General features: G+C 42.7%; 1 protein-coding gene across 1 annotated transcript in view; it reads left to right on the forward strand.

Moving 5' to 3' along the window:
• Positions 1 to 22,730, forward strand: part of DUSP16 (dual specificity phosphatase 16) — a 77,908-nt gene extending 55,178 nt beyond the window's left edge. Inside the window, exons 5-8 of the mRNA XM_045829430.1 lie at positions 3,902 to 4,065; positions 11,721 to 11,880; positions 16,934 to 17,057; positions 18,964 to 22,730. Of these exons, the coding sequence (XP_045685386.1) occupies positions 3,902 to 4,065; positions 11,721 to 11,880; positions 16,934 to 17,057; positions 18,964 to 20,140 (1,625 nt within the window). The 3' untranslated portion in view covers positions 20,141 to 22,730. The remainder of the gene's footprint in view (positions 1 to 3,901; positions 4,066 to 11,720; positions 11,881 to 16,933; positions 17,058 to 18,963) is intronic.
• The last annotated feature ends 3,261 nt before the right edge of the window (positions 22,731 to 25,991 follow it).

The raw sequence follows: 25,991 nt of genomic DNA on the forward strand, positions 1-25,991 counted from the left end.
GGCGGTCCCACATCCTAGAGCAGGGGTGTCACACTCATTTTCACCAGAGGCCACATCAGCCTCGCGGTTGCCTTCAAAGGGCCAAATGCAATTTTAGGACTGTATAACTGTAACTCCTCTTTCACAGTTAAGTAAGAGCTCAGTGCTACTGCCAGGTAGAAACAAAGTGCCGAGCCGGATAAAACAAGGTGGAGGGCCGGATTCAGCCCAAGGGCCTTGTGTTTGCCACCTGTGTCCTAGAGAGAGTTGAGCCCACAGTGTCTGAAGAAGTGATGCAGCACCACAGCTGAGGGGACAGTCTCGAGCCAGGCTTCAGAGGCTCATATCCCAGCCCTGCCAGTTAGTACCCTCTGTCTCTCTGAACCTCTATTTTTTATATCTGTACTATGGGAATAGTAACAGCACCTAACTCATAGGGTAGTTGTAAAGATTGAATAAATACTTGTAAAGTGCTTAGAGCAATGCTTGTCACGCAGTAAATGTCCGATAATTCTAATTGCTTACATTATTTGTGAGTATGATTACTTATACATTTAAAATGCAATTTAAGCAGTTTCCTTGTATGGTCTTATTTCTCTTTTCTCTGAGAACACTTATTGGAATCTTGTTTTGTTGAATGTGAGTGAGAGACCATTCCATGAACTGTTTTAGAGCCAGAATTGGAGAAAAAGTATGGAACGGTTCTTCAGAGAAACATCAGAACACAGAAGTTAATAGAAGTTAAAATTTAAACTCATACAGTTAAATTATAATCAAAATAGTGCCTGACAGTTATTTTGTTGAGTAGGTGCAAGGTAGGCAAAGAAGGATGAGATGCTTTAACATTTGGACAAAAACTACTTGGGGAGGATAACTGTACTATGCAATTAGAGAGGCTGAAAAGGAACAAAACAATAGAAACAAAATTATGAATCCTAAACAGTGATACTCTCATACATATGCCAGTGTTGGCTGACCCCTTTTTTGAGTGTGTCTGCGGATTGTACTTGCAGGTATAGTCATTCTAATTGACTTTTTTCAGTAGGTGCAGTGGCTCTATAATATTGTTTCCTATGTGTGCATTCTGTTAACCTTTTTATACATTTAGAAGGAGGGATGAGTTAGGGGGATTCCATAATCAAATAAGTTTGGGAAACTATTTGAATTCAATGAAATTAAACAAGTTTCTTTGGAGATACTTTTTGGAGCCTTTAATATCCTTTAATATGCTAATGTGTGCTGTGACACTCCTGGGGACATGCGATATGCCGTATTTGTCTTACTTTTTGGACCAATATCTCGTCAGTCAACTTCCTGCAGGGCACCAGTGCTCTGGAGCACAGTTGAGAAATGTAACCTTAGAAGGATTTCTTCCCCCCGCCCCCCACCCACTTTGTGTCTCTGGTGAATCGTAACACAGTGAAATTAAAACAACCAGGTGTAGATAAAGGTTGGAGGAAGGCCTCACAGGTAAGGCTGCGTCCTAAATGTATGATCACTGCATTGAAGTAATCATTACTGATGCCTGTTAGAGTGCTTACTGTGTGCCAAGCACAAAGCACTCAGATGTATTCACTAATTTAATGCTTCTGGCAGGTCAGTGCAGTGGCTATGACCATTATCCCTGTTTGTAGATAAGAAGGCTAATAACCAGAGGGCTTAAATAACTTGCCCAACTTAGACTACCAGAACGTGGTGCAGCCAGGATATGAACTTGGGTTTAGGAGCCCAGTGTTCTTTCTTTCTCTGATGCTCGGCCTCGGGGCTTGAGTGTCATTTGTATGCTGTGGTGGAGTGGGGAGTGGTGTTCCTGGATGAGTGGAGAGCATGACAGTGTGAAGTAATGAGTTTTGTGTAGCTGGAGATCCTGGTTGGAAATGGTTTCATGAAAATGTGCAGGTACAGATCCTGAGGCCTCGTCTGTCACACAAAGGAATTGGGGATTTCTGTAACGGCACCACCCACTCTTCCCATCAGGTTACCTCAACAACTTTAGTAAGCAAATTGCTTCTGTGAAAACAGTGCAGACACTTAGGGGGAAGGCTAGGAATGCACACTTCTGCATTTTGTAGGTGGCCTACTTATCACTGACTTCCTGCCATCCTAGCTGGCTGCGTTGTGGCACCTATACGGAGCACAGGCAGTAGACACAGGAGTCTAACAGGTTATGCTTGAGTTGAACATAATCCAAGGGATAATGTGAGATGGCACTCTCTCCCTCTCCCCACACTTCGGCAGTTTTTGAGGTCATGTTTTGTATGCCTTCTGGAAGGGGACTGAATACTAGTAGAATGTAACTCAAGGAGATGGCTTTATGGATCTCATAAATATTTAATGAGGTTTTACGATCTTGTTTAAGGCTTGATTAAAGAGGTAAAAGTGGTGCTGCCCGCCCTGCCTTCTAATTAGACTTAACATGTTAGTTGTTTTTTAATTAAATAGTATTAAAATATATAAGTATTTCCTATGATCCAAATATCTTTGGCTCCTGAGTTTGAACTTAGTGAGTAGTGAAGGTTTGGATAGCAAGACATTTATCTGACAGTTTATCAGAATCTTTTTGGTTGCTGGGTTTGGATTTAGAGAGCAAAGGATATTTAGATTGGAAACCCAGTGAAGACCTTACACATTCTCCTTTTGTCCACCCTCAGAGGAACTGAGAGTGCCTCTGTGGCTGGATAGAGTTTTCCTTGTTAAGAAAGGGCAAGATTGTGACTTAATTAAGGTCATGGAGCAGGTCGTTGTAAGAACAGGACTAGAAAGAAGGGAAATCATCTGGGTCCAGGAATCTTGCCACAAAGCTGCATGTACCCTAACCAGTTAGGGTCTGTCAGCACTTCTTACAGTGCTCTGCAAAGTGAACAGGAGACCCCAGGACTTGGTAGCAACTAGGGGGCCCATGACTAACTGCCTGCCTGGGGAATCCAGGACTTGACATAGACAGGATTTGTACGTAGAGCTGAGTATGTTTCTGATACCTTTGCCATGAAAAATCTCTATAGTAGGAAGATTTAAACTTAATTCCAGGCAGATTTTTAACTTGATCAACATTCTATTTTGAAGAAATGTTGTCTGACCCCAGTTCACATTTTTTATGTCCACATTTTGCTTCTGTGGATAATTGTCTTGCCTTGGTTACTTGCTCCTTACCTTGAATCCTCTTTACATTCCACAACGAGCACTCACGGGTAGGGGAGCGGGGAGCAGATGTTGCAGGACATGTGCAGAGAGTGAGAAAGGGAAGAGTCATCTTGGATCAGGGCCCTCCAGGCCTGCGAGTCCCTGCTGTGGCCCCACAAGCCAAGACTTGGCCCTGGGTCATGTGTCAGATGCATCAGTCAGCAGTGAAGGCAGGAAGAGCGGTGTGTGCACGTGCGTCAACGGGATTTCATATTTCTTTTTTCTTCTTTTAAAATGTACTTGCTTATAAATTGCATTCATGTACTGCTGTACTTACATGTTATGAAAATTATAAAACATAAGATTTGATATTGGAAAGGGTAAGATAAAAATAAATATATATATTTTCCTAATATTTTCTCCTTTTTATTTTATTTTAAATTATAGTTTACATTCAATGTTTTTTGTATTAGTCTCAGTTGTACCACATTTGATTTTTCCTTTTATTTTATATCAGTTTTAAAATTTTTCAATTAAAGCTGACACGCAGCAGTATATCAGTTTCAGGTGTACACCCCAGTGATTAGACATTATATAACTTACTAAGTGGTCATCCCCATAAACCTCGCACCCATCGTACACTATACATAGTTAATTAGAATGTTACTGACTGTATTCCCTATGCTGTACTTCACGTCCCCATGATGACTTTTCTTTTTAAACAATTTCATTGGAGTAGCTCACAGAGGCTAATATTCATTCACCTTTGTGCCTGGCCTAACTTTGTCCTGTCTGTCCTTAGGTGGGTTTGCCGAGTTCTCCCGTTGTTTCCCTGGCCTCTGTGAAGGAAAATCCACCCTGGTTCCTACATGCATTTCTCAGCCTTGCTTACCTGTTGCCAACATTGGGCCAACGCGAATTCTTCCCAATCTTTATCTTGGCTGCCAGCGAGATGTCCTCAACAAGGTGGGTGCTTTGAAAATGTCCTTCATTTCAGGATTTATTGTTAATAGCTGGAAAAATAACGATCACTTGTCCGCTGTCATTTCAAACACACCTGGCTCCCAGGAAGAATGTTCACTGTCCTCAGGGTGACTCCCTGGTGAGCACTTGCATTGTCTTTTGGAGCGCTGTTTTGTTTGGTTGTAATAATGGCGACAGGAAACCTAAACTGTTGTCATATCTGCTTGCTCCTCATAGGTCCAAGAGACCTAGAATAGGATAGGATTTTTCAGAAGTTTAGCCTTATTTTCTTAGTGTATTCATTGTTCTATTTTAATTGGGCACACTCAGGAAGGCTCATGCTTCCCAACCTCATGCTAATAAATGTATTTGTTTACAGCAGCACACTGGAAAGGGACTGGGGTTGGGTCTGGATTGAGGACAGACTTCCTGCGGCTTGCTGGCTGGAGGGGAGGGGCAGCAGTAAAAAGACAATCAGGACAGGGATAAGAGTGTGCACTGCAGGCCACACTGTCGGAAGCTCATTGGAGCAGTTTGGTTGAGAAAGAAGAGGGAACAGCATGGATTCTGGCTGGAAGGGACATGGGCTATACAAGGTATGCGCAGCAGAGGACCCTGGTTGTTGAGGCTGTTGTTGTGTGTGACGGTACAAGCATGACAATAGTAGGAGAACTGAAATCTTTCTGCTTCCCTAGCTCATATCCTCTTAACCAGTCATGCTAGAAAACAATGCTCTCAGTGCCCAGAAAGGTGGTTTTTCTTTAAAAACTCTAATTTATATCACCTTTAGTTGAAAAAGCAATCAAAGATATTAATTCAGCTGTTGGTGATTTACAAGTGCTGCTTTCCTAGACGAAGGCAGCACCTTAACATTTTCTCCTTGAAGAACTGAAAGAATTGTGCTGGCTGTAAAAGAAGCGTCCCCATTGGCTTGTTCTCGCAAGGGGGAAGCCAGCTTTTCAGGGGGTGGGGGATGGGAAGAATACTCTATCACTGAGATGCAGTGAGGCATTCATATTTTTTTCTTTTTTGTTCTCAAAACTTCTGCCTTGACGCCGTTGTTAATATATCAGCTCTTACCTCGGGAGCTGCTTGGTTGAAATGTGATAGCTTAAGCTTGTAGGAGTCTTTCTGGTGAGGTCACCTTTGAGCATGTGATGATTATTAATTCTCTTTTAGAGATAAGCAAACTATGTCACAGAAAGCAAAATTGATTTCTAAAAGTCACATGCCTCCCTCGGGCAAAGCTGGAGATACTTTAATCCTCAGATCAGAAAATAAGCTAAAATTCCTAGCTAGGGATCCTGTGCACAGTTACCCCAGTAAAACTTAACCAGTCAGCCAGGATGCAAGTTCACAAATATTGTTACAGGTCATTTTGGTTACGTTTAACATGAAATTAAATGGCACATTCATTTTGCTACATACCTTTTGCAAATGTGTCAGTTAACCTTATGAGTGCCCTCAAGGTGAGAGCAGTTAAACCTGAACCTGGAGTTGAGGGAGACCATTTACCAAAGTGGGCACATACATAGATGCATTGGGAAGAAGAGGTTGTGGGGGAAGAATGAGTTTGTGGCAGTTCATGGGTGAAAGAACTTGGGCAAGGAGCTATTATGGAATGTTGTCAGAAAGCTTCTTTATTAGAACATGTAGGCTGGGGGATAGTGAAAAATAGGAATGCACTGGTAGGCTGGACAGCTGTGAAACTGATACATGGAAAATTTACACCCAACCTCCAGATTCAGTGTTGAGAAGAATCTTAGTGATAGAGGATTTCGGAGATCATTTACTCATCCGTCATTCTGTAAATGAGGAAATCAGTATTCCAGAGATGTCAGATGAATTTCCTGATGATGAGTTTTGGAAACAGATTGGCCTCTCTCTCACAGATAGCATAAACTGATCTTCCTGCTCAGCTCTCTGCTCTCTGACTTAAACTTCCCAGGAAAATAATATGCTTCTTCAAGTTCTTCAAAGATGAAGATTTTATAATCTTCCCTAATAGTACATTCCTTTTGATTAAAATCTAGAAGCTAAAATCTTTAAAAACAACACCCACAAGACCACTAATTTTATTAGTCCTTTAAAAAAAAAAAAGCCCTGTCTGGTGTGGATCGAGTGCCAACCTGTGAAACACTAGGACGTTGCCAGTTTGATTCCCGGTCAGGGCACATGCTTGGGCTATGGGCCAGGTCCCCAGTTGAGGGCACACAAGAGGCAACCACACAATGACATGTCTCTGTCTCTCTTTCTCCCTCCCTTCCCCCTCTCTCTAAAAATAAATAAATAAAATCTTTAAAAAAATAAAGTGACACCAAAATATGTTAACAGAAATTTCCTTGGGAGGATTGTAATACTTACCATTTAAAATGCTAGCCTCTTTATATTAATGCATTTAGCCCTCATAATAGCATTAGGAGATAGGTTGGCCCAGAGTTAAGTCATTTACCCAAGACACTGTGGCTAGGAAGTCCTTGACTTCAAAGCTGGTGAGTGACAGAGATTAGACTCAAAACCAGGCCTAATCTGGCTTTAAGTCCTGTGCTTCTGTGAAACCAGAAGCGCCCATCTTCTGGAAAGAGGAGCTTTTTAGAATAAGCTGTTGTGAAGGACTAAGAAATTTTAACAGTCTATTGAATCACAACTGAGATTTTTGTTCCCTTTTTCCATATCATTTTTTTTTTTTTTAGATTTTATTTATTTTCCGAGAGAGGGGAGGGGAAGGAGAAAGAGAGGGAAAGAAACATTGTTCAGTTGCCTCTTGCGCACCCCAACCGGGGACCTGGTCCGCAACCCAGGCATTTGCCCTGATTGGGAATTGAACCTGCCACCCTTCAGTTCGCAGGCTGATGATGCTCAATCCACTGAGCCACACTAGCCAGGGCTCCATATCATATTTTATACCAGCACTGTCAAAGAGAAATATAACGCAAGCCACATAGGTGACTTCAAATTTTCCAGTAGCCTTCGTAAGCAAGTAAAAGGAAACAGGTGGAATTAATTTTAATAACATTTCATGTATCGCAACATATTTAGAATATTATTTTCTCATGTAATCAACATAAGAATTATTGAATTATTTTACATTTTTTGTTGCAAGTCTTTGAAACCTGGTGTGTACTTGATAGTTACTGCACATCTCAGTGTGGATGAGCCACATCTCAGGTGCTCAGCAGCCATGTGAGGCTTGTGGCTACCACCCTGGACAGTGCAGGCCAATACTCCCCTTGTGTACTAGTTTTTACTTATGTTTCCAAGACATGGCTGTGTGTAAAAGGCCATAGGAAGTCACTGATAGCAAAAAGAACACTTTTATTTTCTGTTTCCCTCACAACTGTACTTTTGTTTCTCAGCCTGCTCTTTGTCCTCTAGCCTTTGTACTCGAGCTGGAACAGGAACAGCTTATTCCCCTGCAAGTGGTTTGCTGGTGCCCAGTTCACATCAGAACTGAGTGGGGTTTGAGCAAGAATTTCTAGTTACTATGTGAAAGACCAAAGTTTTTGATCGGTTTTCTCCCTTATCACTTAAAATTTCAAATAGGGACTTTTGTTTCACACTTAAATACACAAAGTGTATGATGGAATTACCCATTTTGAGTAGTGACCGAGCCAGAACTGGATCTGGTGAGCCACTCCAGCCTCCTCGCTCAAGTAGTTCTGCGGATCCCCTTTCCCCATTGTAAACAGTGTGCTGCCGGTGCTCTTTGCGTAGCTTCTGGTTTCAGTCTCTTAGCCTGAAATTTTGCTCCTGCAAAATTGGCATCACTGTGCTGCCTTACCGGTCTGCCCGCCACAGGGACTACTGCTTCTTTCTCTGTCGTTTTCTTATAAGAGTTAGGCAGTTGCCTAGACACAGTATATGCTGCTTTCAGGGTTTCCCTGTGACCTAGGAAGTCAAAGGTCCTCAAAATTATCGATAAAAATACAGCCTTTATTCAGTGTCTACTGTGTATAGAATACCACACAGTGCACAAATTGGTTAGACCGGACGTGTTCACTGAGCAGCAGTTCACAGGACGGGGTGATTGACGGTCTAACTCCCGACACTGAGGCAGCGTGGCAGCGTAGTGGCTGGGAGCCGGAGTGGGCAGTGTTGCATCCCAGGGCTCCACCTTACCGGCCATATCACTCTAGCCACGTTACCGAATCTTGGTTTTTTCACCTGCAAACCGTAATGATGCCTGCCTCTCAGTGTTCACGTGAGGTTCAGATGAAATGACATATGCCAAGCACCAAGTCCAGTGCCTGGTTTCTAGGGATACTCATTACTGGCATCACAAGGTGGACTGTACCAAAATGTAGGGTAAGTGGTACAGACATACCGTGAGTGTGGTTGGTTGAGGAAGGCCAGGTGGAGGAATTAGGAGTTAAGGTCACTTTTGAAGGCAAAAGGAGTGGTAAATGCAAAATCATTCATTGAATTGACTTCCAAAAGAAAAATTACAATTCCATTATCTAGAGTTGCAGTGCCTGTGGTGATTTTACAGGATCTCTGTTTTCAGCATAGCTGGACATGGGAGGCTTGACCAAATACAGCAGTTTTATTAGGGCTGTATATTAATCTGTATTCCGTGTGTTACTCCACAGTGTACATCAACAGATCATAGAGTCCATATTTAAAAATCAGTTCAACTACAGGGGAAAGTGTATTTAGGTTTAGGAGAAAGAAACTTAATGGGAAAAATAGTGCATGAAAATCATAATAAAATTAAGACTTATTTTTGATTCACAGATATTATTTTTAAAAGTTTTCTTAATTGTATATTGAAACCAGAATCCATTTTTAAACAATGTTAGGGCATAATCTATTGTACCTTGCCACATGGAGCCTTTTTTATTTCCAGCTTGCTATGTTCAGTGTAATTTCCCTACTTACGGCCAGTTAGGAGAGAGGACAGTTTGAATTAGTGAAAAATATACATTATAGGCTTTCGGGGGGAATTAGTGAAAAATATACATTATAACAGCTTTACTGAGTATAATTCATATACCATATGATTTCTAAGCTTTTTAATTGAAATATAACTGGCACATAACATTGTATATCACCTGTTTTACAGGTGAGGAAGCTAAAGCTGAGGGAGGTTAGGTAATATTCAGTTGTGTATGTTTTACACAATGTACTGGAACAACTGAATGAATAACATAAATATCTTCAGAATTTATCAAGAAGTCATTGAGATCCATCTATGAATAAAAGCAACCACTATTTTATAACATAGTTAGACCCATTCTTCATAACTGTGGCGCCGACGCAGTTCCATTGTCGGAAACGTTGACGGAGATGCCCTCTCAGCCACTTGTGTGCACGTGAGGACAATCGGGAGATGGAGTGAGCAGGAACAGTTATGTGAAACTTCAGCAGGAACCGTAACTGACTTCCGAGCCGCTCGCCGCCTCTGCCCTGATGCCCTCTGCGGTCGAGCACCCGTCTAAGGGCGCACGGGGCTCCTGGCTGCAGCACGTCCACCATCACCGCTGCCAGAGGGAGTTGTGTTTGTTCTCAAACCTGTTTAGGCCAGTGCGCTTGTTTTTACAATTATGTACATTCATTAAAGTATTACCTACACCAGTGAAATATGAATGCGGGAAGAGAGTTGTTTTTCTGTGACCTAAGTGAAATGTTTTCAAAAGGTTCAGGAAGGACACATTGCATTACATTTTTTTTCTGTCTAACTTAGGTAGGAGGAAGGCAACTATAAAATATTTAGGAGACAGTTACGATCTAGAAAGATTCTGTTCTGATATCATTTCACAAGTTCTTGACCATTAGAGAAATGGAAATATACGTGGTAGATGCATGTGGTTGTGACTTGCCTATGAATGCCAGTCAGCAAACCCGTGAAAATAAAAGCCATGCTCCCTCCTGCACCAGAAGTTAGCAGATTAATGCACTATTTTGGTTTTGAGTTAAAATGTTTCAAGTACATATATGTCATTTTCTCCTTTAACTGACTTTTTCCACAGATGTAGTAATTACAAATCCAGATGAGAGAGTACATATTTGTGGTATTTAATTCAGTAGCCAAATCATAGTTTATATGGTGACATTTTAGAATTTTTGTTTGCTTTTTTGTTTTTAAAATTGACTGTGTTTTATTAAGTCCCATGTTATTACAAAAAGAATTTTCAGGTACCACCTGGATACATTGATTTAGCAAATAGTTCTCTGAAAGTAAAATTTTTATAAATCAAGTAAAATTATTCCATTTCTTTCTCATTTTGTTTCAATTATTATCACTCCATTTCAACACTTCAATGTCTCTTTCCCTACCCCTTTGCCATTTACATAAAATAAAGCTAGTATTTAAATGCATCTTTTATAGTACCTTGCTTTATAAGTGAAGAATACTTTTGAGATAGAAACAGTGTTATAAGCTTGGATTATTGATGTTTCTTAAATTAGGTCAGGACTGCCCCCTCCACGTTTGCTGCCTGTGCGGCGTCACAGTGCAGCGTGGCGGTGGCAGCAGGCAGTGTGAGGCCAGGGAACGTGTGCTTGGTAACCGTCCCCAGCCTGCCACAGCAGCTCTCCAAGTACACGTGGCAGAAAGGCCAGCTCTGTGGTGCCTGCTGCCTGCAGGAGAGGCGACAGTTGGGGGTGGGGGATAAGACTCAGATAAGTCTCCTCAGATAGACACCTGGTGTTGAGTCAGTCTTGCCTGACCCTGTTCTTACGTGGGAGATACGGTAGTGGGTGATCTCAGCGTAGAAAAGCAGACGTGACCTTTGCTACAAGCACAGAGTTTAAAAGCTGTAGTAGTAAACACCATTAAGGTCTTCGCCACCTGATTATTAGTCTCACAGAAACCTCCAAGGCAATCAGAGGACTGGGGCTTGGGCACAGCTACAGGTCGGTCACTGTCAGAAGCTCCCCTAGTTCCAAAGGCTATTTCTTGACCTTGCCATCTCACAGTGGAGATGGGGTTGCATCTTATCTATAATAAAGTCTACTTATTGTGCCATATGTGGCAGATGAAGGGATTGGGGAATTGGCAAGTTTTAGGAGGGTAAAAAAGGAAGAAAATTACTGTCTTTCAGGTCTCTGGAAAAGGTTTATAGAGGAGGCAGCATTACAAGAACAGGAAGAAGTGACCAGAGTTGCTTTAAGAGAATTATTTCAGGTTTAGAACACTTCCTGAGAGGCAGCAATGGATGACTAAATGCAGCGGGTCGTGGAGGCTTGCCTGGGAGATGGTAGACGGGCGTAGCTGAAGAAACACGTATTGAACGCAGCTGTGTGCCTGGTGCTGAAGGTAGAAAAACAAGCAAGAATCAGTCCAAGAGCTCATACTTCACTGCTTAATAGCGCAGACGAGAATTATCTGCTAATTATAACATAGTATGCTACATGCTTTGCTAATAGTGTGAACAGAGTGCTTTGGAGGGACAGAGAATGCACTGGTTAATTATGAGCAGCGGGGAAGAGTTCACAGCGAGGTGAACTTAGAGCAGAAGAGGAACAGGACCTGCTAAGCACCGGAGCAGCGAGAGCAGCAGCACGGAGGGCGCGTGTCCATGCGACGCTGGGGGAGTTGGAGGTTGTGTGGACCTGATGAAATCCAAAGTGTGGATGAAGCACTCAGCCCTGTTAATTAGCCCTGTTAACTGTGCTCGTATGCTATTAGTCATTTTAATTACTCTTTCCCTCCACAGGAGCTGATGCAACAGAATGGGATTGGTTACGTGTTAAACGCCAGCAATACCTGCCCGAAGCCTGACTTCATCCCCGAGTCTCACTTCCTGCGAGTGCCTGTGAATGACAGCTTCTGTGAGAAAATCTTGCCGTGGTTGGACAGATCTGTTGATTTCATTGGTAAGCAGCTCAAGTAATGTTAGAAGTCCTCTGGTGTAGGTGTGCCCTCTCCCTCCCTCCCTCCCTCCCTCTCCCTTTCTTTAGAGAAGGAAGCCTGTTTCAGAGACATCAAAAGTCTGAGACAACACACGATGCTGCTCATCTCATCTAGTGGCCAGGGCGACATGTGCGTGCCACACGCTCCCCAGGGCACTGGCCATGTGACATTCTAGCTGACTGAACACTGCCCAGGTTAAGCCTGATAGGACCTGTGGTCGGGTGTCTGCAAGTGTTCAGAAATCAGACTTTCGGGGTTCCATCTCTCACCCACTTTTTCAAGTCCTGTAGAATACTTTGGAAACTTGGGTGGCTTTCCTTAAACTGTTTTGCCTTGCTGCTGTGTTTTTCCCAGAGAAAAGTCAAATCCTGTTACATTCAAAGTTGTTGTGTCACAGATTTCTGAGCCTTAGTCCATGTGCCAGTAATTTCAAGTAGTGGTGGATCTAGTAAAATTCTCTCGCACTCACACACACACTCACACACACCCTGTTGCTCATTTCTTTGGTGTTAGTTGTGACACGATCTGACTGGTGCCATGATGTCAGTCCTGGAGCCACTCCACCCCCGGCCCGACTCGCAGCTTCAGGTGCTGTCGTGCCATGTCGGTGCCGCAGGGTCCAGCCTGCTGCAGTCAGTTGGTGCTGTGTGTTTGCAGTGTGGTATTGGGGGGAGTGGGGAACAGAGGAGAGACATTGCTGCTCTTGAGTAGCGTAACAGGGTCGACTCTCAGTGTTCCACATGAGGAGTTTTTGCTCCTCCCCCACAAGGCACACAAATTTGAACGCTATGTAATTAAATACTCTGAGTTGGTTAACTGCGATCTTTTAAAAAAGAACTAATTCCTTTTAAAAAGTGAAATTATGTAAATTAAGACTCTCACTATATATACTTGCATCTGCGAGGGAAATTTTTTATTTTTAAAAGGTTTATTTATTTTTTAGAGAAGGGAAGGGAGGGGGAGAAACATCAATGTGTGGTTGCCTCTTATGCACTCCCAGCGACCCTTTGGTGCTCAGTCAGCTGAGCCACACCAGTCAGGGCTTCGAGGGGAATTTTTGAGATAATGTTTTTAGAACTTTATGTATTTCTGAAATAGTTCTCTTTTTTTAAGATTCCAGATTGCCAAGAGTTTTCATCTTTTTAAAAAATTTTTTATTTATTTTAGAGAGAAAGGAACTGGGGAGAAACATCAATTTGTTGTTCCATTTATTTATGATGCATTCATTGCTTGCTTTTGTGTATGTGCCCTGATGGAGATCGAACCACAGCCTCGGAGTTCTGGGACGATGCTCTAACCAACAGAGCTACCCAGCCAGGGCCGAAGAATTTTCATCTTTAATTAGGATGCATCTGTGAAACATCTTAAGATAAATAGCTTAGCTATTTCACATTTAAATAATCACAAACAAAACTCCTAAAATGAATCCCCCATTGTACTTGTAGGAAATACTCAGCATATCATTTAGTTTTTGCCTCTTTAAAAGATAACAGTTATGATTAATGTGCTCATTGCCCATGGCATTGATCCAGAGACATTTGGCTCTGATCTCAGCTCAAAAGTGCAATTTCAGAATCTATTTCAGAGAACCTGATCACATTAAGTCGTGACAACGTCTGAGCTTATGGAGCATTAATTGAAGAGAGAATGTGAATAGCTTTGCCCTCGACTTATTTTCTTCTTTCATGGGAGATGCTGGTGTCATCCTGCCACTTTTAATTCATCCAAAAGGAACTTTACTGTGTTCCCAGTTGGTGAAACACACACACACACACACACACACACACACACACACACGGTAATTTATTTGTAGTATCTGAAAATATTTTCACTTGCTTGACACTGTGTACTAAGGCCACCATCCTCATCCCGTCGAGAATTCAGGGAGAATTCTCCAGCCCAATATAGGAATCGGGCCCTTGTTCACTATGGCTGCTAGGCAGGGTGTTTTGAAGCCATGATCCATCATGGCAGAATATATAATTAGGAGGCATGCCCTTGTGCCAGGAGTTAGTAACTTGTAGACTCCTAGGTTTTTTATTATTTAAATTTCAGTAAGTTTCTGGGCTTCTTGAGAGGGCTCAGATTTTTGTGGAGCTGGCCTTTACTTGTAGTTAATGAAGGCAGCAGTGAGTGTGGTTCGCCTGTCCATGCTGGGGGGATTCATGGGGCGCCCCCAGGCCCAGCCAGCCTCCTGCACTGCCTCTGGCTCCCTCCTCACTTGGCACCGCCCCACCTCACCCACACCAAACTCATGACTTTGCATGGAGGTGAATAGCATGTGCTTCTGAGCCAAACTGTATTTTAGTCCTGCCTTAAGTGATTTTGGGTAAGTTACTTAAAACTTCTCTGTTCCTCAGTTTCCTGAGCTGGAAACTGAAGATAATGTATCTACCTCATAGAGATATCGTGAGGATTAAAATAGATAGTGTATGTAAAATACCTTGCAAAGTGCCTGGCTAATAAATAGTAGCTATTTTAAAAATTATTATGAGTCCTTTTTTCTTAGAGCTGTACTCTGTAACCTTCATTATTGCTACCTTCTTGTTAGCCTTTGAAACTTGGTGCCCTCACTGGTTCCCCCTTACCCTTTACATCTGTCATTTTCTCAGCCTTTGTTAACTGATTTCACCCCTGAATTGCTGTGGTTGTCACCGGCTTTTCTAAGATTGCCCGTCTCCACCCTCAATGTCATCTTGTTCCTCATTCAGGAAAGTGCAGAGGCTCCTGAACTGCCCCAGAGTCCTTAGCCTACAGACCCAGACCCTCCAGCACCTGCCCCCTCCTGCGAAACCTCTTCTCTGGTTACTTCCTGCGCAGCTTGTGAGCACCAGCCACTGCAGACTGTTTCGGGGCAGTTTGTCCCCATAGCGCTTTCCTGCACACATTTCCCTCCTCCCTGCCGGGTCTGCGTGTATTACTTCCTATGCTTTAAGGTTCAGTTTAGCATTCAGTCCTGCCAAGAAATATGTGGTAATGAACCCCACTCTGGTATAATCACTTTTTTAAAAATACGTCCTCAAAAGAGTTGTAAAAACTGTGATGTGCAAGAAATTTGTAAAACAGGGAAAAATGAAACCTATAACCTCAATATCCTAACACATCTGTTACCATGATTTTTAAAATATTTTTCCAACCTTTTTCAAATTTTTTAAAATAAAGATTGCTTTTTAAATGTATATCAGTTAGCCAGCCAGTATTTACCATGTGACCAGTGTTAAGTCCTTTGCGGGGAATTTTAGAAACAAGACCCTCTAGGTCCTTGTAATCTAGTTTTGAGATAATTATTTAAAATAATGAGAGAATATTGTCAACATTAAAAAATAATTTTAAACCCAGGCTACTTCCAATGAGAATTTAAAGCAGCTTACAGTAAGAGATTGAGATGAAAAAATACACATATTCACAGAAGTACACATTAAAATGGAAGAAAAGGGCAGGAACCAAGTAATAAGAGGTATAGTGAAGTCTGAATTACAGTTACCTGCTGAAAAGCTTAGCTTTGAGCTTCTTAGCGGCCAAGGTGAAGGGGAAATCCTAAGAGCAGTGTAGGCTAAATAACCACTGTACAGCTGAGAGAAGGAAGAGAACTGTGCAGGCCCAGGAAGGCACAGGACTTTAGAACATGGGTTTGTGTGATAGGTTATATAGTACCTACTAGTGTCAGTGTTGCTCTGTATTCCTTTGTTTTATCGTGTCTAATTTCTCTATTTAAAGGGAAGCTGCTTGGTTGTTCACATACTATTCAAAACCCCTGTAGTGCTTTGTACATAATGAATAATCGTATACATTAGAGATTTGTAATATTTATAACAGGTGGTAAGATTGGAGTAGCCTTGCATTATTCAGCTGTGAGGGCCCATTCCTTGGATATCTGTTAATCACAAGAAGTTTAATGTAAGGTTGGTACACGTTCGGTAGTATGCACTAAAGCAGGAATGAAAAGGGAAGAATTGAGCTCCGGGGCAGCAGCTCACGGCAAGCACACATGTAGTCATTTAGTGTCGAGGCAGTCACAGTGCTGGTACAGTGTCTGCTGCCTCCAGGCTGTGTGGGATCATTCCACCCACTCCCACAAGAAGGCTGCTGAAGCTCCTCAGCAGTGAGAGATGGCAGTGCTGTCTGCTGAATTGCCTTGGTTCTTGGCTCTGACGAGTGCCCGAGAGTCATTCCGCCACGTTATGGGTGTGAAGATCATGTAATCAGACAGTAACTCCTGGATCTCAGGGAAGGGGTAACACTTCTCTTGGTCTTCACTTAAGTGACATTCTAAGCCTGATTTATAGTATGTTTTGGTTTTCTTCTTAAATTCAGCAAATAAAGTTAAGCCACTTTATGACATATAGAAAAGTCTCCTGATGAAAAACAGGGATACTACAGGTTCTACGAGTCAGCATTTTAAAAGTGGCTTGACCTGGCATCTTTTTGTGTTCTGAAGTGACACCACTGTGACTAAGTCTGTCTGCCTCCCTGCTATTGAAAGAGTAATGTATGTCACATGTTTGAAATGAAGAATATTTAGAAAAACTTAATATCTCATATCAAATTATTATGTTGTACACCTATGTCAGCTATATCTAAAAACTGGGAAAAATGCATTATCTCTTAACTAGAAAAAAGTTGAAGTGACAGTCAGCATGAGTAAACAAGTATTAGGTAAATGTTAAGATTTTGGATGTTATTTCCTTTACATTTTTCTGTACTTCTGAATTTTTCTACACTAAACAAATAGAATCATGTAATCATAATATAGGATGTATACTCTGGGAAAGTTATCAACACAACGCAAAAAATACATGATGGACAGTACTGCGTAAGAGTCAGTCAACCTGAGTTAGGGGCAGACTGCTTATTGACATGGTTGGACCTTCACTGTCCTAGATGTAAACAGTGAGGAGATCATCTCCCCCTTCCTCCTTAAAAGAATATTGACAGGGAATACCTGTAAATACATGAGGCGTACTTTGGAGTTGTCAGATGAAAGACACTGACCCTTTTTGAATCTGACTCATACAGAAAAAGCAAAAGCCTCCAACGGATGTGTCCTGGTGCACTGCTTGGCGGGGATCTCTCGCTCTGCCACCATCGCCATTGCCTACATCATGAAGCGGATGGACATGTCCTTGGATGAAGCTTACAGGTGAGGACAGGAGCATGTCCTGTGTGGCTGCCTCCCCACAGGCCCTGAAACATGGTGAGATGTGAGGGGGTGGTAACCAAATTAAAGCTGATCATGCTTATTCTGGTTATGCTCTTTACAGGGGACTGGGTTTTTAAATGTCTTTCCAAAGATTGGAGAAGGATGCATTTTTATAATTTAGCATGAATTCTCTGACATGTGTCAGGTGTGTCCTCAGCTACTTTGTATGTTTCAGGAACAGCAAATCCAAACAGATCTCTATCCTGTTATGTGAATTTATATATTTTCCTAATTGGGAATTATATCATTTATTCTAATTAAATATGAGGGAAAAAAGCTCCGGGCAACTACTCATAGAATTTCTACTTTGCTTCCAACTTCGTCATTTTCATTGTAAGGAAGGAGTCTAACCCATGCAGATATCTCCAGACTAACACTTGTCAGACCTCTTTCACTGTGAAAGTCTCGTACTTCTGGAGTTGCCCAGATTTTGCAGTGTGTGATTTTGACTGAGTTCTCCCTCCCCACTTTGTCAGAATGGAGGGCAAGCAGGTGACAACAGCCTGCCAAGGACTGGGGTTTTCTTTTGTAACTGGAGAATCTGGGTTCTCTGCGTGTCTTATTGGATAGAGGTGGTTAGTCTTCATGTGATTAGGAATTAATAAATAGAGATGCATGAAGCTGGCCTGTTTAGGGACTTTTTTCTTTCAAATTGGGAAAAACAGAAATGAGCTGCCTGAGCAGCTTCCGTTTGAGGAAGCAGGTGGAGGAGTTGGGTCCTCCCTGTGTCTGCATTAGCCCTGTCACCCTTCCTTCAGGCTCTTCTTTCTCCCCGTGTTCCTCGCGCGACGCAGAAGCCAGGAGGAAAGGCACCCTTATGTCAAGTACAGTCTTATGATGAGGACTCCACGTTCATACTTGTTACAGTTGAGCCAGTCATTTCTAGCTTTGTTAAGTTGCTTTAAGTTACTTGATATACAAGGAAATTATTTTTTATTTTTCTCTTTACTTATTCAAATGTAAATTTTCCATGTAGTTTCACTCCTGCATCTTCTGAAGAGTATCCATGAGGGCCAGGGGTCGCTAGGGTGTATCTATTATCTCTTAAGTGTCTTTATTTCTGCAGTGAAACATAACAGCTGTTTATTGCTAATGTTGATTGATGAATCTTCTTTAACATGATGGTGACAAAAACAGACCTTAGACCTGGTTTTGAGTCCCAGTGCCACAGCACTTAGTAGCTGTGTGATTTGGGGCAAGTCACTTAAGGACTTCGGTCCCCATATGATGGGGATAATTATACCGACCTGACATAGCCTGGTTTGAGAACTGAATGAGATAATACTCTTACTTGATTTAAAGCATTAGCATAGTGCTAAGGCACACCCAGACAGGCCACTGTAGCTGTCATGTGGGGACAGTAAAGAGAAGGAACTTGGAAATGTGTGCTCCGATGCTCTGGCCATCTTTTTTGGTCATTAATTTGAAATGTGAAGTGTCTTGAGGCACTTTGGGGACTGTGAGAAGGCGTGATGGGAAATCAAAGGTGAAAAGGAGCTGCTACACGTGGCGGGGGGCTGGTGGTGAGGAGAGAACCGTTGCATCCATTGCATTGGAAGCTTTAGGTCCTTGAAAATAAGGAGAGTAAAACTAGAGCTTTTGGGGACCTGGCACGCCCCCCCCCCCTTTCTGGCATGTTCCAGGGACATGTTATAAAGCTCTCCCCAATGCAGAGGCTCTTCTGTTCTCTACCTTGAGGTGTCTCCCTAATTAAAACAATGATCTTCCAAAGGTATTTGGGAGGATATGTCTAATAATTCCCTATCATTTATTCACTTAATATTTTTAAGATAAAGAGTAGTCATAAAATTCAAGGGTTTTTTTTTTTTATTTCCTCTCTTCATAGATTTGTGAAAGAAAAGAGACCTACTATATCTCCAAACTTCAACTTTCTGGGCCAACTCCTGGACTACGAGAAGAAAATTAAGAACCAGACTGGAGCATCAGGGCCAAAGAGCAAACTCAAGCTGCTGCACCTGGAGAAGCCGCACGAACCTGTCCCTGCAGCCTCAGAGGGTGGACAGAGAAGCGAGATGTCCCTCAGTCCACCCTGCGCCAACTCTGCTACCTCAGAGGCAGCAGGGCCAAGGCCTGTGCATCCTGCCAGTGTGCCCAGTGCACAGCAATCACTGTTAGAGGACAGCCCACTGGTACAGGCACTCAATGGGCTCCACCTGTCCTCAGACAAGCTGGAAGACAGCAATAAGCTCAAGCGTTCCTTCTCTCTGGATATCAAATCAGTTTCGTACTCAGCCAGTATGGCAGCATCCTTGCATGGTTTCTCCTCGTCGGAAGATACTCTGGACTACTACAAACCTTCCACAACTCTGGATGGGCCCAGCAAGCTATGCCAGTTCTCTCCAGTTGAGGAAGTGTCGGAGCAGACTCCAGAAACCAGCCCAGATAAGGAGGAAGCCAACATCCCTAAGAAGCCGCAGACTACCAGACCTTCAGACAGCCAGAGCAAGCGATTACATTCAGTAAGAACCAGCAGTAGTGGTGCCACCCAAAGGTCCTTTTTGTCTCCCCTTCATCGAAGTGGGAGTGTGGAGGACAACTACCATACCAACTTCCTTTTTGGCCTTTCCACCAGCCAGCAGCACCTCGCAAAGTCTGCCGCTGGACTGGGCCTCAAGGGCTGGCACTCAGATATCTTGGCTCCCCAGACCTCTACCCCTTCCTTGACCAATAGCTGGTATTTTGCCACGGAGTCCTCTCACTTCTACTCCGCCTCAGCCATCTACGGAGGCAATGCCAGTTACTCTGCCTACAGCTGCAGCCAGCTGCCCACGTGCAGTGACCAAGTCTATTCCGTGCGCAGGCGGCAGAAGCCGAGTGACAGAGCTGACTCGCGGCGGAGCTGGCATGAAGAGAGCCCCTTTGAAAAGCAGTTTAAACGCAGAAGCTGCCAGATGGAATTTGGCGAGGGCATCATGTCAGACAACAGGTCGCGGGAAGAGCTGGGGAAAGTGGGCAGCCAGTCTAGCTTCTCAGGCAGCATGGAAATCATTGAGGTCTCCTGAGAAGGAGGACACTTGGGACTTCATTGACAGTTTTTTTCTTGTTCACACACACAAAAAATTCCCTGTAAATCTGAAATATATATATGTACATACATATATATTTTTGGAAAATGGAGCTATGGTGTAAAAGCAAAAGATGGATCAACGCAATTGTTCTCAACATCTGCATTTGAGAGACCAGCTAATATTTCTCTCAAGGCAAGTGGAAGGGCAGATGCTCGAGTTCCCGTAGACAGATAAAACAGTTCCATGCAGTGAATTGCACATCCTCTTGTTCTTACTAAGTCAAGTTTTATTTGGTGTTGGAGGACAAAATCCCCTCCTGTGTTCATGTTGTGCTGCAGAAATCTCCAGTACTAGTCTTTGTCCCTTCCTTCCATAGTGCACCTTAGCGCTGAGACTGAGCCAGCTTGTGGGTCGGGTGGGTAGACCCTACTAGGGACAGAACCTAATGGTAAATCCAAGAGAAATGATCACATCCAAAGCTGATGCACAAATCCAAGATCACTGGACAGCTGAGTGATTCGAGCATCATTCTCCTGTTCAGACCATTAGGGGCCTTGCCAAGATCTACTTTAGAGCAAACCCAGTACCTCAGACAGAAAGTCGGGGCTTTCACCACTACCACATCCGGGAGCCCGTTTTCTCAGCATTGTGAATAGGTTGGTAGCTAGTCACACTTTTCAGACCAATTCAAACTGTCTATGCACAAATTTCCAGTTGGGCCTGGATGGAGGTGGTATTTTCCTTCCTTCTCAGCTTTATGAAGAAAAAGAAGGGAAACCATCTAGGGCTCAATTTAACAGCCAGGAATCTAGCAGGTAATGACTTAAGCTAAGGTTGGGAGGCTAAACAAGTCTGCCTCCCTCTTTATAAATCACAGAATTCTTCAAAATGGGATTGGTAATCCTTTAAATGAAGATTAACTTGCTTTAAAGCCAGATGTGAGTTTATCTGGATTGTGAGCAGAGCAGCAGCACCTTCAAATTCTCAGCCAGAGCAGATGTTTTCCATTTGCTTCATTGCACAGATACATTTTTGTGAAAACAATAAAGTAGACTTTTAAGGGTAGCTACCAAGAGGGAGAAAGATTAAAGAAGTTTGTAAAATTGCTGAGGAGAAGCAGGAAACTTATTTCCCAATGGTTATTTTCCCCTTAGCATGTGATGAGGGTGATACTTCTATAATTTCCTTAGACTTTTAGATTTGCTAAAATCAGGCTGAGAGAGGCTTTAGTGAGCAAGGAATGTTCAAAACCAAACATTAGGAAGGTGAGGAGAAGGTGGTTAAATTTCGTTTCATTGAGAAGAGTGGGAAGCCAGAGCCAAGCTCTTCTCAGAAAGTACACTCCATTATGTGTTCCGTGGAAGGGTCACACTATACTGAGGGGGGGACCGTGGCAGTCTCTCAGTCCTTGACCTGCTATCACTGCGGGGTCAGTCCTGGTGGCTAAAAGTAGGCGATTAAAACAAGTACACAAGTGACAGTACAGATCTGCTTTTCAAGTCCTGGCTTGGGTTTTGTCACCTACCGTATGGTCCTCCTTTGAAGCCTTAATTCACGTCAGCAGCATTTTCTATTGGGGGTGGGGTGTTACCATTGTTCTTTACTGTAAGTGTAGCTAGTTGCTGACTCATATCTCAGGTTTTTCTATGTTTGAGAAATGGACAGTCTTTTGACAAGGATGTGACTTAATGTTTCCTATGGTGACTGCTAAAACCAGCATAGAATGACATGACTTGATCATAACAACGTGACCGGTGATTGATGCACAGGTAACGTGCTATGTGATATGGGCTTAAATTGAAGGCAGAAAGAGTGTAAACTGCACAGGGAGTACATTGTTACCATGTTGAAAAAGTTCTGTTAAGTCATCTGAGTTAGTTTTTCTTCATACTTTTAAATTTTGGATGTAACCAGACCTTCTCAAGGTTTCACACAGTAACTTTTGATGCATTAAGTGTACACACACAAATGTGTAACAACTCACTGCTTTCAGAGTTTGGTCACAGCTGCTGAACATTTTTAAGAAATGAAAGCAATAGCTCCAATGTTAAGTATGTTTCCGGAGGGATAGGGGACTTGGTTTAGATGGGATATCTGGGCAGAAATTCGCCCTCCATCATTTGGCATTTCTCTTGGCCATGGCCCCCTTCCTTCTTGTGACTGTGATGTAGTCATACATTACAACCTGTAGTCCTTGATTGTTAATGTCAAATAATCAGTTCTTGGAATCAAGACTCCCATGCTGAAGGGCAGCCTGCAAGGCGCACGCTGGAGCACGTGGGCGTCTGCAGGCAGCGGGGCGGCCGCCTCTCCTCAGCATGCGAACCCAGGGGAAGCCCTGGAGTCTACTGGGATGATGCAGAATGGTGATTTTGAAGAGCAGAACTAGACTTCTGTGTGAGAAATGCTGGGAAATGGTTTAGGACATTTGTAAAGTTAGGTGGAAAGACTGTATAAATGTTTAATATGAATATAGTGTTCTTTTGGAGTAAGGTAAGCTGTTGAATGGTTAAATTGTGCATTTCTCATGTTGATGTGTCATGTGTGTTCATACGATGAAATAAAATCAAAACTGGTACCTGTTTATACTTAAATTGAGAAAGGACCTCTCTTTGCAGCTATAAACTTGGTGGGAACAGCAACGTCCAAGTGGCTAAAGGAGCGGTGGTGGAACCTATCCTGCTGTCATGTCAAAGAGGACTTAGCCTGAGCTATCGGGTCTATTATGTGCTCTGTCATTCACGTGAAACAGTGGGTCGTGAGCAGTTTCATGCCAGCCCTCATTCTTTCACACCTGCACCAAATGCACACTACAGTGTAGAAACCCGAGGCACTTGGTAAGTATCTGCTGACTGATCAGCAAATACACAGCATAGGAAGCACAGCGTAGGAAGAAGACAGACCAGGTACACATCTGTGGTGCACTGTGGTGGTACACTTCTGGTAGGGAAAAACAAGGAGGAATAGTTACTGAAGGTCTGTTCTCCATTCTTGCCATGTACATCTTCATGACTTCTCTGCTTATCGGTGACACTGGACATGATGACTTAAGAGACTAGAAGGTTAGTCTCATCAGTTTGTTAGTGAGGAATTACACAGTGAAGGAATAAAGCATTTACCTTCAGTGCAAGCAGATGGAGTGAGGATAAGAATCACAGGTGAAGTCATCATTTAAGTTGGTGGTGCAAGGTTTCTGGGTGAAAGTTATATTTAAGAAAATTTAAAAGGAGGATTGGGCTGGGTGAGTAAAGACAAGGAGAGCTGCATTGGCACAGACCTTGCAGAAAAACGGAGGTGTGAACAGAATAGAGGGCGTGTGGAGTAAACCTGCCTCAAGATGGAAGGTGGCAGGTGGGAACCGGTGTTTCAGGGGGAGGCTTAGATGAGGTATAAGTGTTGGGAAGGCCTACACCCTCCCCAGATCTGTTTTAAAGGCAGGCAGATTTGGGGGGTGAGTACACTAGTGTTGGAAGGACTAGTTAGGGTCTAACAACTAAAATGTAAACCAAGGGTTAGGCTGAGGGGAAATAAGGTGTAAACGTGAAGGGTAGGCTGTGCATAGTGGGACTAGTCGACAAAACCGTCCTTATCCTTAAAACTTTACCTGCCATTTTTAAGTACTCCTGTTGGGCTTTGTTCTTCTGACACATAAGGAGGAATGTTTTCGGTCTAGTAAACAAATTTGTCTAGGTGCTTTTCTCTGAGTATTAGTCTTCCACGTCTATAAATGGAAGAGGGAAGTAAGTTATTTCTAGCATTCTGTGGGGCCCGTTCATCTTTGTACAGCATAATTATACTGGTTATATCTTGAAAGTGTTGCAAAATCAACTGGGAAATTACAGCACCTTCTTGGAAGATGTTTACAAGTCATTCATATTGTTGCAGTTTATGTGCATAAACATCAAACTGTGTTGATGTAAAAACAAGTTTAGTTCCTTTGGTTCTAGAGTCTGAAATGCTAAGGCCACAGGAAATGCAGACTGTCGCCTTGTAGGAGGGTTAGTGCAGCCAGGGTCTAAATGAAAAGTATTCGCTTCACAAAAGCTCTCGGGTAGATTGTGCCTCACCATGTAATAAAAGGTAGCAGCATCATTAATGCCATCAGGCCTCACGGTGACACAACGTAGACCAAGTTCCTAAGAGTAACAGGTGCGTGTGTACACACCTGCATACCACACGAGACAGGTTACACTAGGAGCCAACTAGCTTTAGTTGCTAAAAATGTTTTGACTTTTTCATCTGAAACATGACTAATTTATCTGGTTACCCTTCCCTTTTGTAGCCCTGACACTGAATGCCTTGTATGTGTGCAAGAAGTACAATGTTACTTGTAAATGAGTGAACAATGACATCTCTGGGGCACTATGTAGCTCTTAACCGAGGGATGAAAGGGTGGGGGAAAGAAAAGCGAAATTCTCAAATGATTGAGAAAAACCTTACACCTAAAAAGTCTGCAAGAAGAAAATATTTTACTTCACTCTACAATCTTTAGTATCAACATTTAAGGTAACTTCCTACTGAATACTATATATCTAGGTTTAGCTGAGGTATAAAAACAAGTTGGGAAGAGAAAAATTTCAATCTAGAATTTACTGTATAGTAAATTCTGTAGAAAACACTGTATAGTGTTTGCTCACAACCCCCAATTTCTGAAGATTCCTGATATTGCTTTGGGACTTGCTAGGGGTAATGCCAAAGCTCAATAAATTCCACAAATCCACACAACCAGTGGCACATGTCAGTCCCCTAGGGCTACTGGCTTATGTAACCTTGGAAGTGGCACGGTTGTAATACCTGTAATGTACCTTTTTCATATATATATTAGAGGAAGAAACAAAGATATAACAACAAGAAAAACCCACGTCTTTTCCCAAGTGCACTCCTGTATTTCAGGGTATGAAGTCCTCAAAACTGATTTCATCAAATAAGCACTCTGGCAGGGAATATAAGTGAGTTACTAACAGTGAGGAAATTTTGAGGGAAACCAAGACACAAAATCTGTATTAAGGCACTCATGAAGTCTACATTATCGCATGCTCTTAACCCCACAAATCATGTTTTGAAAATTTACATACACATAATGCAAGGAGTGAAGGCCAGCTTCTGCAGACCTACTGCAGCTAGTCAAACAAGAAGTCTTCATTACAGGAGCCTGTTTGGTGGTGTTCATAAACACAGATGAATAAACTGACAGGCAAAACAGATTCATAAAAGAAGGGAGCCATGGGATACTAAATTTATGATTACAAAAAGAAGGAAAGCAGCTCTCCCTTAGGAACTCAGAATTCAGAGTCATTACGCCAAGACCCTTGGCCATGCTTGGGCATGACAGTTAAAGATGGTCCTCGTTGCTACCAAAGAGTGTCAGAATTGCAGGCTTGGACTCAGAGCTGGAAGGTCTTGAGCACCCATCCAGCCTAGCTCATGCCATAGGGAGGTGGCAACAGGTCCAGGGGAACATGACTTACCGAGGATCAAGGCTGGAAACTCCAAGCCAGGGCTCTTGCCACAGCTCCAGCGGCCTCCTTGCTTTTGAAACATACTGTAGTAGCCAGATGGGTCACTGAATATTACCCAGCAGACATCTAGCATAACTTTCTTGAAATAACAAATCATTCAGATTCCCAGAATCTGCTGGAAAAAGTGAAATATTCAGGAAGGAAAGGACAGGTAACACCAAGTTACCAGAGAAGAACTACCAGGAATGATGTAGAATAAGGGGGTTCTTAAAGACACTGCTCTTAAGCAATTAATTACAGGAGTTGGTAAAAATTGAATCCCAGTTCAGCTGTTTTTTCTTCACCTAAAGTCACGAGGCCAATAGGCAAAGCTGGATAGAGCAGAG

The sequence above is a fragment of the Phyllostomus hastatus genome, unplaced genomic scaffold, assembly GCF_019186645.2.
Source record: "Phyllostomus hastatus isolate PE091 unplaced genomic scaffold, TTU_PhHast_1.1 phas_scaffold_93, whole genome shotgun sequence".
In the NCBI taxonomy this organism is placed as follows: domain Eukaryota; kingdom Metazoa; phylum Chordata; class Mammalia; order Chiroptera; family Phyllostomidae; genus Phyllostomus; species Phyllostomus hastatus.